This window comes from Ascaphus truei, chromosome 6 (assembly GCF_040206685.1).
Source record: "Ascaphus truei isolate aAscTru1 chromosome 6, aAscTru1.hap1, whole genome shotgun sequence".
NCBI lineage: Eukaryota > Metazoa > Chordata > Amphibia > Anura > Ascaphidae > Ascaphus > Ascaphus truei.
Window position 1 is genome coordinate 34,626,260 of NC_134488.1, and position 14,779 is coordinate 34,641,038.

The 14,779-nt window shown below is 40.9% G+C and overlaps 2 protein-coding genes across 3 annotated transcripts in view; both read right to left on the minus strand.

Moving 5' to 3' along the window:
- LOC142496888 (uromodulin-like) overlaps positions 1 to 11,354 on the minus strand; it is a 198,489-nt gene extending 187,135 nt beyond the window's left edge. Inside the window, exons 1-3 of one of the 2 annotated variants that reach the window (XM_075603958.1) lie at positions 11,253 to 11,354; positions 10,306 to 10,375; positions 9,630 to 9,731 (exon numbers count right to left, since the gene is read on the minus strand). In XM_075603958.1, the coding sequence (XP_075460073.1) occupies positions 9,630 to 9,731; positions 10,306 to 10,357 (154 nt within the window). In that variant the 5' untranslated portion in view covers positions 10,358 to 10,375; positions 11,253 to 11,354. The remainder of the gene's footprint in view (positions 1 to 9,629; positions 9,732 to 10,305; positions 10,376 to 11,252) is intronic. The other variant, XM_075603960.1, reaches the window with a different exon arrangement.
- On the minus strand, positions 969 to 9,190 carry LOC142496890 (uromodulin-like). The gene is made up of 7 exons (XM_075603961.1): positions 8,965 to 9,190; positions 8,053 to 8,222; positions 6,853 to 7,104; positions 6,283 to 6,427; positions 2,935 to 3,007; positions 2,434 to 2,466; positions 969 to 1,468 (listed from the first exon to the last, which is right to left on the minus strand). The coding sequence occupies exons 1-7, from the start codon at positions 9,133 to 9,135 to the stop codon at positions 1,404 to 1,406; spliced, it is 909 nt and encodes a 302-aa protein (XP_075460076.1). The 5' UTR covers positions 9,136 to 9,190; the 3' UTR covers positions 969 to 1,403.
- Positions 11,355 to 14,779: the final 3,425 nt, after the last annotated feature.

Consider the following 14,779-nt stretch of genomic DNA (forward strand, 5'->3'; position numbering starts at 1 on the left):
ATACAATTAGCCAGGCCCAGTAGCACTCCTTTTGACACTTATACACATACTGTATATATATATTTTGTGGAAATTTGGGGGGAGAGGGGGGGTTTCAGAGAGCTTGCTGGGTATCTGTGATCCAAAATAATTACCCTGCCCATCCAACACTGAAATGGTCCCATATTCTCTTCTGTAATCTTTTTGTTATTAAAGTGCTGATCTTACTTTCCCCTGCAATCTTTTTTTTATTTTATTTTCAATGTCTTCCTTTCTATTTTTTACCCTACTCCCGTTTAATACTGTGTTTAATTCATTATTTCAAACGAGTGTTATAATCATGTAATTTTGCATCAGACTAGCCTCCCCTTGCACCTCCTATTGACCCTATAAACAGTCTAATCATTCACTGAGAGATGTGGTTTTTTTTATCGTTGATTTGTAAAGACTATCAACATCACATAATTATACAGAAAAGTGCCCTAATACAGTGCATTTCATATGTTCAGATACATAAATCAGGAAAATACCACACTAGGACGTAACACTGTGATGCCTCGATGAGTTTAACTGCAGAATGGCCTCTGTTGGAGGGCAGATAATGCTGTTTGTGTTATACAGTACATGTTGCTGTCGGTGACATACTGGAATGCGTTTTACTTGGGAGCTGTTGGTGTGATTTGGCTCAATGTCAGAGTGGGAAAATCCCTTTCTTTCAGCAAACAAATCTCTGAAATTACAACTCTTCTTATCCTCTGTACTGAGCTTGCCTTCCGTATTTCCCCATAATTAGTTATGAGATCTTCCAGTAGCCTTTTGTATTTGGCTAAATTATTGGTGTGAATAACTTTTCTTGGCTTTGTAGCGGAAGATGAGGTGTGGGCGAGGGAGCTGGCTCTCTAGTTACATACCAGAATGAAGCTCGGACACATGGAGTATGAGATACAGAGGAGTTATTGTGGCATAAAATAAAAACAAGACAAGTAAAATGAATGCTTTGAAGTTTAATAAGTGCCAGAAAAGTATACTGTTAGTAAAAATAGAATGCATAGTCTCCACCAACCATAGAAATAAACGTAAAATAAATTACATCAGCCCACAGTGTTAACAGGGCCCATTCTTGCTGCCGGACGGACACATCTATAATCAGAGGAGAAGCTGTGTCTTCTGTATTGCCAGTGTCATGAGGATGCTGTGCAGGTGTGAGGCCCAGTCATGTACAGAGTCAATAGCAGCAACTTTTATAGACCAGAAACAATTTTGCAGTTTACATGCATATGGCTATTAAGACAAAGTGAGTAATTAGAAGCAGGTCGCAGTCTGATCAGCTGGTGACCCCCATATCCCCCTCACAGCTGCAGCGCCCCTGTGGTCTCTAGGTGGTGGTTGGGGGGGAGAGAGGGGGTCACATTTACGGTGTCCAGTTACATCAATTTCACAAAGAGCAGAGAGAGGAGCAGTGTGCTCAGAGTCCAGGGCATGGAGAAACCTGCAACAAAATAAATGCAATAACAGTGAATCATTGCATTTATCTGTCTAGAGACACAAGGAATTGATTCTAAAACATTGAGGGGGTTTCCATCCCTCCCACAGCAAATGTGGGTTACAATGTGGCTTCTTTCCCATGTAAGGGGAGTTAGCATAAGTAGAATGGGGCTAGATTCAGAAAATGTTTAATCTAATGTAGATGTGAGCCTGAGCAGTATACAAGAATAATAGTAATAATATTAATATTAAAAAGCACAGCTTTGAAGTCCCTGACTTGGACTTTAGTGCTAAAAGCGTGTGTGGGTACCTAGATTAGAGCGACAACATTATAATATATGGCAAAGCCAGAGGGTGACCTGCAATGGTACAAACTTTAATATATAAAATATGTCATCTTTATAGCAAAAGCTCAACAAAAAGCCGTGGAGATGGATACAATGTGCTGGGTGATTGATGCCTCTTGATCAGGACAGCATGAAAATATCTCACACGTTATTTGATTGTGGAATTCAGGGGCTTCATATTGCCTCTGAGGGGGTGTCTGCAGTCCCAAACATTGCACCGTTCTTACAAACTATACTCTGACCGTGTTTATCTTTATAGCATGAACTAAATAATGGCAGTTACGTGTTAAAGACTCCTGGCTGCAATGCTGGCTCTTAAATAGAACCAGGTTTATTAAACTATAAAGACTCTATTGAAAGCAATTGGATTTTTTCCTTCATTGGACGTGATGCAGCCGGAAGGCTTTGCAAAATAACCTCTTTATTTATTTAAAGGAAGCACTCGCCATTTTTTTTCCTGAAGAAAGATTGAAGATGACGGACAATTCAGATTTACTGGGATTCTGTTTCTTCTTGGGTTTGTTTATGTTGTTACCCAGTGTATCCCCTTCCCTCGCCACTACATACAGTGAGGTCCCCCTTTCCCTTTCCCCGATTTACCACAATCCAGATTTATACTCACGGTCAAAAGCTCCTGAATTAACACGTGTATCTTCTGTAAAAGGAAAAGGATTTTGGTCAGATTCGATGGCGAGAAGATGCTATTTCTACAGTATGTTTGTTTTGTGTGTAATTAAATTGCAGAATACCATTTATCAGCTGTTCCTACAGTTTGTGACTGTTTACAAATACAGACAAGGTTTATCTGTCACCTGTGTAGCTAGAATCCTTATACACAGAACATGTGTTGACTGCAATATTCAATATACTATACACTATCTTCTTATTGAGACAATGTAATCTGTGTTGAATACTCCATGGGGTCATTTATCAGTCTCCTGGAGCAAAAACATTGAAGCAGATTGATCAAAAGAAAATCGCAAATGTTTCAATGGGAATTGTTTTCACTGATAAATTTGGTGCATTTTTATTTGCAGATCAGAGACTTTGATAGCTGAGCCTCTTACTGTACGTCTCACTTTACAATTTTTCAGGATTACTGCATCATAGTGTGATCACTTACCTGCAAATAGTTCACCTAATGTTATCCTTGCTGTGCCAGTGTCTCCCACAGACCGGGACACGACGGTACAGGTCTGTAACACAGAAATCACAGTGTTTAACACTTACATATTCAATTCGTTGTATCTTCTAGTATAGAAATGTGCAAAGTTATCCTGGTCCTTGGGAATCTTTAATGAAAAGCTGCAAAGTTGCAGAAATGCCCTTAATATATTTTATTTTTTGCATATGCAAAGTTTTGCCAAATTTACATGTTCTACATGAATGAGCTAAAAACACTAAACCTCATGCACCCAATTTAGGGTCACAACTAAGAACAGCGAGTGAACCTTACATGTGCAGCGACTTTATGGGAGATTTGATGTTACCAAAACGATAGCTGTGAATGTCCACAATTTGCCGAATTGGAGACTGTGCACATTTTCACTCTCATGGCCAGGGACCCGTCTCAGCTGTGCACATACCTGTACTTTATATGTATGTTTATTGCAGATTCATCCAAAATCATCACCCCCCCACCATAATTCTTCAGTGAGCACAGACACTGTACAGCCGAGGCATACAAATATATATATATATATATATATTTATATATATATATATATACAGTGTTCGACAAACCTATACATTTGCACGCCCCGGGCGAGTGGATTTAACATCGTGGCGAGCTCCTATTGGCCAAAGCAGCACACGTGTGGTACTAGGTGGCGAGCAGATTTTTTTGTTCGGCGAGTATATATATATATATATTGACACAAATAAAGAGTAGCGCTAAAGTGTAAAGAAAACCTTGTGTTAATAGAATACGTGCATATATAATCAGCCATTGAATCCTTTGTATATCAGTATTGCTGACCTGAAGAAGAGAGGAGAACTCTCGAAAGCTTGTCCTATGACATAAATTGTTAGTCCAATAAAAAAGGTATCACCTAATACTGAAGAACTCATTTATTCTGCACTATCGCAACTGGACTAACACGGCTATTTTCTGCTTTTATATACTCATCAGTGAGCTGTATGTCAGCCCCTGATTGCCCACCTGATGACGAAACACGTTGGGACACACTACACTGGGACACTGCGTGAAGCTACACTAAGTTAAGCTCCTCATGTCTCCCAATTCCTCCCTCAAACATACAGAGGTTGAGGACACTGTAGACTTGTGTCTGCTGGGACTGCTTGTGAATAAGGACTGGACATTTTTGAAGCCTCTGGAGCTACAGAAATTGCTCCCCCCTCTTTTCTCTCCCTCCCCCCAACACATGGAGGTTGAGTGACTGCAGAACTGACTTGTCAGCACAGCTGGTGAGTGAGGTCAATGTACTTGTGAGGCTCTGAGAATTGCTCATGTTTTTCCCCTTCTTTCATGAAGGTTGAGTAAACTAAGCAGAATTTTCCGATATTTATTTTCCTTTAATCTGGACTGAAAATATGATGGATAAAGAGGGAAAAATGTGTTTTGTTGATTGCACCTGCTCTATACCAGGGTTGCTATACCTGTTGTCTCCCAACTGCAACAAGATCTGGGTTGACCTCTTGCAGGGCTTTTTACAGACACAGGACTCTTATACATTATACAGTTCACTCATTCATGTGAGCAGTATACCAAAAGGACTGGGTTTTCTACATTGACTAGATTGATGTTCAATATTGCTACTGATATAATAATAATAATAATAATAATAATAATAATAATAGCATGTTCTTGTATAGCGCTGCTAGTTTTATATAGCGCTTTACAGAGACACAGGTCCCTGCCCCGTGGAGCTTACAATCTATGTTTTTAGTGCCTGAGGCACAGGGAGATAAAGTGACTTGCCCAAGGTCACAAGGAGCTGGCACCGGGAATTGAATATACATTTTTTTTTTATATTATTGTGTTTGCTTTTTATCCTGTGGGTTTCTATATACGTTTATAAATAATATTATTCATCCATTCCTGGAACAAGCACTCGTTTGTTTTGGTTTTTACTTATTTTTATAGGATGCAGTCCATCCTTTAAGGAGCAACCATTATTTCCAGGATCTTCTCATTTCTTGTTAATATTAGTAATTTTTTCTGGACCCTTTACATGTATTATATTAGTTATTTACACATTTTCAACATTTATTTATCACATTATATTTTTATTTCAATAATCACATTTCATTATTATTTTTCATCTTCACAGCTGAAAAATAGAGGTTTCAATTGGCGCTGATTTTTCCCCCTGATATATATATATATTAAAAAATAAAAAGAAGATCACCTGTGAGCACATTGACATGTCTTAGACAGGTCTGCACTCCTGCCTTTCACCATTATCACCCAGCATACAGTGTTTCCACTGCAGCAAGGGATTCTGGGAAATGACATGCAAAAGAGCACACAGTGTCACCGTTTGCCATATATTTGCTATATGCTATATGGTGGAGGCTTCCTGACGCCTTTTTCACCCACCATAACTTAAAATGTATATGGTGTATGTATGTATGTGTGTATATATATTGTGTGAGTCCCAGAGATATATTGTTGTTGTAGATGTAAAACTCATTAAGTGCATTGTTAACGGTTTTTTCCATGAAAATAGGCTTAGTAAATATTTTTTTTCTAAGAATTCATTAAAGACCCCATATCGCCAGAACTTGTCATATAAAAATACCTTTCTTTTTAAAAACATAATTTTTCCTGTCAAAAAGAACATTTAATCACTTTTTCCTCAGTACTCAAGGAATGTAGTTAATGACTTTTATCTCTACAATGATATGTTGTATTGCTTAGCTTTTTAGGAGTCTAAATAATTGCTACAATTTCCTCTCAATTAAAGTTATAGCTGTGCACGTTACCGACATTATATTTTCTATGGAGATATTTAACATAAAACAGTGCTGGGTATTTTAAGTTGTTTTACATTCCTGTTCTTCTAAATGTTTGGGGGGCTTGCACCTTCCATGCTGACTGAGCAGCTTAGTGCTAAGTGACTCTTATTTGCAAAGTGGAACTAAAGCTCTACGGACTCGGGCTAAATGCCGGATATTTTTGTTTTTGTTTGGCGACCCTGCAGGATCCTTAAAGTGTACTCTTAAAAACCTATTTTTTTTTTTAGAAAGCCACAGAAAAGCCCACATGCAGTGCTCTGTTTTATTTGTTTGAATATTTATTTTATTACACATAAATGTAAATACTAAATCTAAAAAACACACGGGGGGGAAAATGTTGCAATTTTATTCACTGCCAATAAAGCTAAAAATAAAAGCAGAGAAATAGAAAGATGACTTTTGAAAATAAATAAATAAATAATAAAAATAAATTTTATATATATATATATATATATATATTAGCCTGTGCACGGCTGTGTCAGGGACTTACCGTTGGGCAGGTGCCCTCACAGATTTTAACATCCGCATGGAGGAAGACACTGCTATATCCCGAAATCTGAAAGACCCTCATTGAGAACCGCGCTTCATTTGTGAGTCCATTCCCTACAACGCTCACAAGGTTAAGGATTGGGCACCTAAAGAGAGGGGAGAGGAACGAGAGGAAGCTTTTTATTTAGATCCATTTATCTAACCGCGGTTACACCAGCGGTGTTACTGACCCCTCCCCTGCGCCAGGCCAGGTTTTCGGTATTACCAACTAATCACAGTGAGATTTGGACTTCAGGAACCGGCTCAAACCTCAGGGTGGGGGTCTCCTCTCAATCTCATCCACTGCCCCCAGCAAAGACTTTAAGGGGGTCTATGTATCAATGTGATTAATTCATTCTCTGTCTGTCAAAGGTGCCAGCTGTGAAGTCGCGTTACCCCGCAGGCTAAACATCTGGCACATCATGCAGCTGGTGCACAAACTCCTATATGTAATCAAGCTGCACTGCATCAAAGCAATATTTCCCTTGCACTAATACATCTTAACATCAGTAACATCCTCACAGGCACTTACCCGCCTTCAACCAGCAGGAATCTCTCAGGGGAATTGGGATCTGATGTTGGAGTGGCGAATATATTTATCACTTTAACTGCATAAGTATTTGCTTCCAAGGCTGGTATCACCACCGAGATATACACTTCCTGCTCCACAGTCAGAGGGGGGCTGGCATCGGCGGTAATCGGGTCAGTGAAATCTGGGTTTCTGTAAGCTGCCATTGTTACGGTGAATACTCCCTCTACCCCAGGGACAGTCAGCTGTGCGGTGCTGAAATGTAAAATCAAACATGAGAACCGATCTGCAAACACCATGAACCTAAACTCACTATTACAGACTGGTAACTGTGAGCTCACGTGTTCCAGTCCGTGTCAGGATAAAAGTACTGAATGATATAGTGACAGGGAATATTACTTTAATAACTGAATACTTTGGGTTTCTTAGGTAGCCAGTTTATATGTTAGTGGGATTTGTGTTTTCATCAGTGCACAATACATGGACATGCGGAAACTCGTATATTCAATTTTAATATGCATGGCAAGTATCTCCTTACATTAATTTCTTTTATTACTTTATTTACCAGCTCCACACTTCATGCACCATGATAACCAGCACAACATTGCACAAATAATGCCTGGAGACAATGATGCAAAGAGGCGTGTGTTAAAGTGACTCTCTTACCATTCATTGCATTTTACAAGGGCAGGATTAGAAGGGGCACACATCGAAACCACAAAACAAAAGCAGAAACATGAAACTAACAGAACGATATGTAACCACATACACCGGGCTGAAATATTTAGTACAGTACATTTAGATTTTTAAAAGTTGGAGCAAACTCCTTCCCTAAAACAGTCAGTAAATCAGAGCAGTGATCATGTGACCCTTCAGCCAAATAGTGATAACCCCATTCCACTCTTCTGTACTTGGGGTGCTTAAATCAAACAACTGGTGAGTTTCCATGTATTATTTTTATGGCCAAGAACAGAGATTTGCAAAACGCCTTATATGGCTTAAATGTGTCAGCGAATTTGCCCTTTCCGAGTCATTTATCAATGAAAGTATCAACACAGGCAAGCATGTGCAGAAAAGGTAGAAAGTAACAATGAATGAAACTGCTCCTCAGATCATGGCGCTGATAGGCAGCTGGCTATCTGCCTTTATCCCTGTCCTGCTCACTGTGTGCAGAGAATACAAGGGGCTGCAGGGGGTACTCACCTTATCACTGGGTTTAGGCTGACATTAAGTGCAACTTTTATATTCAGTGGGAAGGCGCAGGAGACGTTCATACTGACATTGTTTTTGGGTATGATTGAATAAGTAGGGTATTTCAATACTTGGGAGTCAATGTACAACTTATTTGAGTAAACAACATGACTTCCATTTACCTGTGTATAAGAGAAAAATAAACCTTTATCGGAGGAAAATCACAGGTCATCTTTACAATATACACAAAAGGGCGGGGTGTACTTCACACAGCAATGTATAACTGTATAATTAGGGTCAGTGCACAGCCAATATCCTTTCACCCTCTCAGTTAAATGCAATATCCCTTTAACTCTAAAACAGGACTGCAGATCCTCACACTGAATAACACGAGTAAAACATTTTTATATTTTGGAAAATTATTTATTTGTGTGAAAATTAATTTGTTAACGCTATTGATACTAAACATCAAAACCGTGGGGTCTGTGCCTATCAGGGTGATATCGCCGTCATTTTGATGCTAAAAGATCAAGGTACCGTAGTACCTGTGTTACCCCAGGTAACGGGGTAACACTGGGTCTGTTACCTGCCTCAGCATGTGATTTGGGTCAACAGGAGGAGTTAGTGAGATTGGAAGAGACTCCCAAGGGGGAAGTTAGGGAGATTGTGTATTTCTTCCTGTTATTGTTTAATCTCAGAGCCTGAAAACACCAGCAGCTGATGTTATGGTGTAACCCTCCCTTTCTAATGTTGTGTCAAATGTGAGAAACTTAGTGACCTACTTATGTATATAACACAGCTAGAAATAATGACATAGGCACGTTATAGTGACATGACGTCACTACATGACAAGATAAGATACCCCAAACCCCTTCATGTCTGTCCCCAGTGAAAAGACTTTTCTATGATAGTATTTGCTCTCACCACTACAGTGTTGCCGCAGGCTCCAGTCCTCAGCGGGGCGCTGAACGTAACCTGAGCTTTGTCTACATTTTTCTCTCCACCTGTACAGCCAGCTTCAGTGCCAGCCAGGTGCAGGGTGCCAGAGTTGTATTGGGATTTCTCCAACTGGCATTTTGATATGTACAGATTCATGGATCCACCTGTACAATCAACTGTAGGGGTCGGAGGGGCCGCTGAGAGTAAAGGGACAGAGAGTCAGAGTAAAGGGACAGAGAGTCAGTGTGACACCATTGCAGTGACAGGACACATACAGTACACATGGCTTTCACTGGAGAATGAGGGGTGGAGACTGTCACCTCCCAACATCACTAAGGCCACTTTGTTTCCCCAAAAAGCGATTGTTGTGTGTAATAAACGGCACCCTGGGAGTTGTCCTCACGCTGACGGTATTCAACCACAATTTCATTGAAACAGGCATCTTCTTGTCAGTTATCAGGAAGCAGAACTTGTGTGAGGAATATTCTGCATTATATGGGGCAGAAACCCCCTCCCGTGTGATGTGTGTGTATAGTGAGAAGGGTCTCAGGCTCAGGTGAGCATCTCATGCAGTGAGAGGCACTTAAACTACTCCATGTGGTGCAGATAAGCTGTCTGACTCTATGAAGAGGATACAGTGTGTTTTGTACCTGTAGCTGTGTACAAAGCCAGGTCACATTTGCAGATGTCAGTGTTACAGATCTGATCAGGAGCGCAGGTTGGTGAGCAGGCAATATCAGTCAGCACTTGAGCTAGAGAGGGAGAAATTAGTCACGTGGGAGAGGGGCTAAGTTATCATACAACATAAACTTGTTCCTCTGAAATTCTCCATCCATGCCACCTTAATGTCCTTCCCTCCAATCTTTACTGTTGGGGTTATTGCTCTGTAATCTTTCTGCATTCCCCTGTATTATACACTGATTGCGCTGTAAAGCATTGCATGGTCAGCGCCGTGTAACAGGTGATAATCATTCCTGATCAGTCAGCACAACGTCTTTCACTAGAGGGGTCTCATGGAACCTAAATGCTGAGAGTACATAATTACATTAACTAACTCTTATCCAGTTTTAAAATTCATCTGTGCTCTGGAATTCATTTAAATACTTAATACTTAACTGGCAATTTAGGTCAGTCCTGTTTAAAAAAAAACAAAAAACCCCATCTCTTAGAATTGTGGGATATGTTCAGGTGTTGGAGGTTCCCAGGTTATCTGTAGGACATCTTACTTTGCCACTTGTCTATATTGTGTCACTGCAGCTGTAAGCAGCTGTGTGACCAAGACATACAATACTGTGGATACCGGGGACACTGCATTGCTCTCCTTACCTGCTGTGAAACTGCACAGCGCCAGCAGCAGCAGAGACAGAAAACCCTTCATGATCACAGGTGTTGGAGTCTAGGAAGAGGAAGGGGATACAGTTATAGTAAATAGTGTATCCCCTGCAGGGCCAGCAATGTGTTGCAGCACTAAAGGGGTTTATAGATCAAGCTCATAAATAATTGATCAATAAACCAATGCTAGTAAAGGTTGCCCTGGCAGAAACAGATTCCAATTTCTGTCAACAGGAGTTTTCCTTTAGTAAATATGGTGTATTGTTTTCGGTGATACATAGCCCCCTTCATGTCTAACTGGACACCTGTAGAAAGATAACACATTTTCTTAGAAATCAGGTGTTTTCACTCCTATCATTAAGCTAAATTCTAAGATCTCGGCCCATATCACTATCATATCTCGGCTCATATCACTATACAGTGAAAATAAATATATTTACTATCGTTCAAACCAAATAACTAGCCTCCTATTAAATAACTAGCCTCCTATTAAATAACTAGCCTCCTATTAAATAACTAGCCTCCTATTAAATGCACAAAATCGGAAACAGACCACTGCATCCACACTCTCCATCTTTAGCCCCCGTCAGATCTTTACCTCTCTTGAATTTGGCTGGGGCAGGATCCTAATCCTTTTGCTGCCAGAGAGACCAGTAATGCGTTACAGCACATGCTTTACAAGCCCCTATGGCACCGAAAGAATTAAAAGCATACGCATGAGAAATTATCTAAATATAAAAGGTATTTAAACATGCAATAAATCCTCTTTACCCTGCACCAAAATTCAGCTGTGAGATGCCTGTGAGCTGTAGAATGGAAATATGAATAGATATTTCTCTATCTCAGAGATTAAGGAGACAGCAAATTAAACAGCAGGCACGGAATAAATACACAAATATGCTGAGAAATAAGAGCAGAAGATCTCAGATCGGTTCCTTTACCTGGGAGGCAGCAGGTTAGCAGGTGCCGACAGCTTTCTGTACAAGTATATGGCTGGGAGTCACATATATATGTATCTCAGAGGAATGTGGTGTATCTTTCGGGAAGTCACATGGGAGGGGTGTGTTGGGCGACCTTTAGGTATTTTAAAATTGAGAAGAATTGGTAGAGATGAAACACACCCAAAATAAAGATGTTATTTGGCCCCCAGCTCATAGGTGACAGTGTCAGGTCATATTTAAGATGTGGAAAGAACAGAGTAGAGCTTAGTAAAGAGTTAATAATATTGCTATAACTAATATATTTTGACCCTAAATGTGCAATGTGATCTCTAGGATCAATCCTAAGTATTTAAATCCATAGACTGTGGCTTAGACTTCACTTTTGAGATTTGAGAAGTCCGCTTCTTCCTCATTAGCCATCCCCAATACTAAAACCTAGGCAAGGACTTTGAGAGTGAAGAGGTGATTAACATTTGAACAGTTCATGTCTGTATCTTCTATATCTTCTATCCCTTTCTTTTCCTCCTTCCTGCCTGGAGAGACGTAGTACATTAGGATGTATGGCAGTATGACTATACAATGCAGGGTGTGAAATAGCATCCTCCCATTATCCATACAATGCCACTACACTCCTCTTACCAGTTATTTATTCCCGCTGCCTCCCTCCTGTGTCCAGGCAACTTTCCCCATGTGTGCTGGCTGTGAACTCTCATCTACACTCCAGTTGCCAACTCAGCCTGCAGCCACTTGTCTGATATAATAAATGTTATCAGCTTGGTCACTTCTTATGGACCCGACATTACCCAATAACAAAATACAGGCAGGGCCCTCATTACCTTTTGCCCTGGTTTGTGCTAGTTTGTACTTATTTGGTATGTCGTTCTGTTTATGAAATTAATATCATTCTGTTCCCCTATTGTACCGCACCGCAGAATAGGTTGGTGCTTTATAAATAACTCTAATAATTATGTAACATCTTGTGCTGTATATAAGAGAAGCAGGGATAAGTGCTGATGTGATTGCATGTTTGAAAAACGAGAACTTGGGTTTTCTCATTAGGGTCACATGTGCAATACCACGTCCTGGCATGTGATATGTTAAAAACTCTTGGACGTGGCAATACGATATCATGGAGTAGCCATGCTAATTTGTTTATCAAGAGTTCTTTAGTAATTCTAGTGGTTTGGTTAATGTGCAAATGTCAAACTGTTCAAATGTTACCACCATTTAGTTGCATCCCCTGTAAGAGCATAAGCTCTACCCCACATTCGGCTTTCACTGCCCATGTACTGTAGGCAAAGAAGAATATATGCAGCACACTGAAAGAATCAAGCCCAATCTCATGCTACAAAATGCATTTACTTAAAGCTTATCTTGTGCTTCTAGTTATGGATACGGCGAATGTGACGTTGCACAGCGCCGTTACAAGAGCATGCAGTCTATAGCGGGTGCCCATAGTGGAAGCGACGGTGACGGCTGACGTTACGCGATCGCTGGAAGTCAAAGGATTTTTACTTCTTCAGTGATCGGCGTGTGACATCAGCGGCACGTGAGCGATTCAGCCAATGAGGGTGAACTGCTCACGGCCATACCTCCACCATGCCCCCAGTCGCCCTATTTACAGACTCCTGCTCTATAAGCAGACATCGCTATTACAACAGCAACGGCTGACGTCACACGGTCGCGTCGCAGTAGCCGTAACTATAATCGCAGCCTTAGAGTTTAGTGCGGGACAAAAAACAGAACGGATAACGTCTCGGGGCAGCAGCCCTTTCGTCAGATCATCCCCAGTGTGGCGCATACATCCTTCCTTACATATATCCCTGGGTAGTGTGGACAGGATTACCATGCATGTCCCTGCACCTTTTGGAGATTTCTCTATCTTTTTGCAAACGTTGAGTGCAGCCTTTTCCCATTTATTTTGCATTCACTGTCCTCCCTCAGCCACATTTCAAAGATAGAGTGCAAGATCTGGGCTGGATAGAAATGTTCTTGGACCGGTGTGGGGGTTGTGTGACCGTTACCCCCTCCACCCCCTGCTGAACTGATGCTCTTATCTCTCCTGATGATGCTAGCGGCGTGCCCTTATTGTAAATTGTATTAAACACCTCTCTTCTCCCATTCTGCTTCCAGCAATTATATTTTTTGAGTTGCATTTGACAGCTATGACTCTAGCACAGTTAATAACAGATATTTGTGCTCAGTAAAGCAGCTATTTGCCATGGCCACGAGCTGCAATGAGAAGTATAAACTAACGTTGGTCTCTTCCAAACATATGTGATTTGCATAGTATTATCAGTAATCTCATCAGCGGATAAAGTCTTATAGGAGCAGGCGGATACCCCAATCCCAGTTTGAAAATATACAAAATAGGCTAATACAGTACACACTGTATAATATGCAGATATAGGAACAGACACAGTCTTAGCTCAAAACCCAACCCCACTACATTGTATATATATTTGGGTCATTTTCGAGTGCTACTTGTTTTGTGACCTACAGTAATAGTACAGTCTGACCAATTCTTTAGTGCATTACTATGCATTTTATCTATACAGCCGGTGCTCGGTTATCCACCAGAATCCGTCCCGCAAACGGCCGGCGGATTGCGAATCCAATGTTAATCCGCGGCGGATGATGCATTTGGCGGAATGCATTATGATGCATCGGATAATCTGTTTGACGGTGTGACAGAGTGACGTCAACTCCTATCAGTTACGCTTCATCAAGCACTCATAAGGGTTAACTCAGGTGGAAGTTAGGAAATCAGAACTCTTTGGCTGACACCTGAGAGCCAGCAAGGTAGATAAAGGATCATGTGACTGGCAGTAGCTGCCAGAGAGAGAGAGAGAAGCACACTGCTGCGTGAGCCCTTAGCCAGAGGGATTTCACCAAAGACTACTTCAACTAAAGTAAGGATTATTCATTTGTTTACTGACTGCTTAAAGTACCCTTATGGTTTGGTTCTGGTTTAGCCAGCCAGCCTGCTAGATAGGTCTGCTGTGTTTTTAGTCAGTTTTTCTCCCAAAGTGGAGCAGGGTTTATTTTGTTAAAGGGACAGTGTACCCGCATGTTATGTTACTGTGGAGAAATAAAGCCACTGAACGTTTTTATTTATCCTGAAACTATACGTGTGGACTGTTCCCTGACCTCGGCTACAGGCCATCCTGCCACAGGTGGTGTCAGAAGTGGGATATCGGACGGCCCCTGTATCTGAAGGGCCACACAAAAAAAAAAATGGAGAATTTTTTTTCTCAGTTCTATCCAGCCCAGATCTTGCACTCTATCTTTGAAATGTGGCTGAGGGAGGACAGTGAATGCAAAATAAATGGGAAAAGGCTGCACTCAACGTTTGCAAAAAGATAGAGAAATCTCCAAAAGGTGCAGGGACATGCAGGGTAATCCTGTCCACACTACCCAGGGATATATGTAAGGAAGGATGTATGCGCCACACTGGGGATGATCTGACGAAAGGGCTGCTGCCCCGAGACGTTATCCATTCTGTTTTTTGTCCCGCACTAAACTCT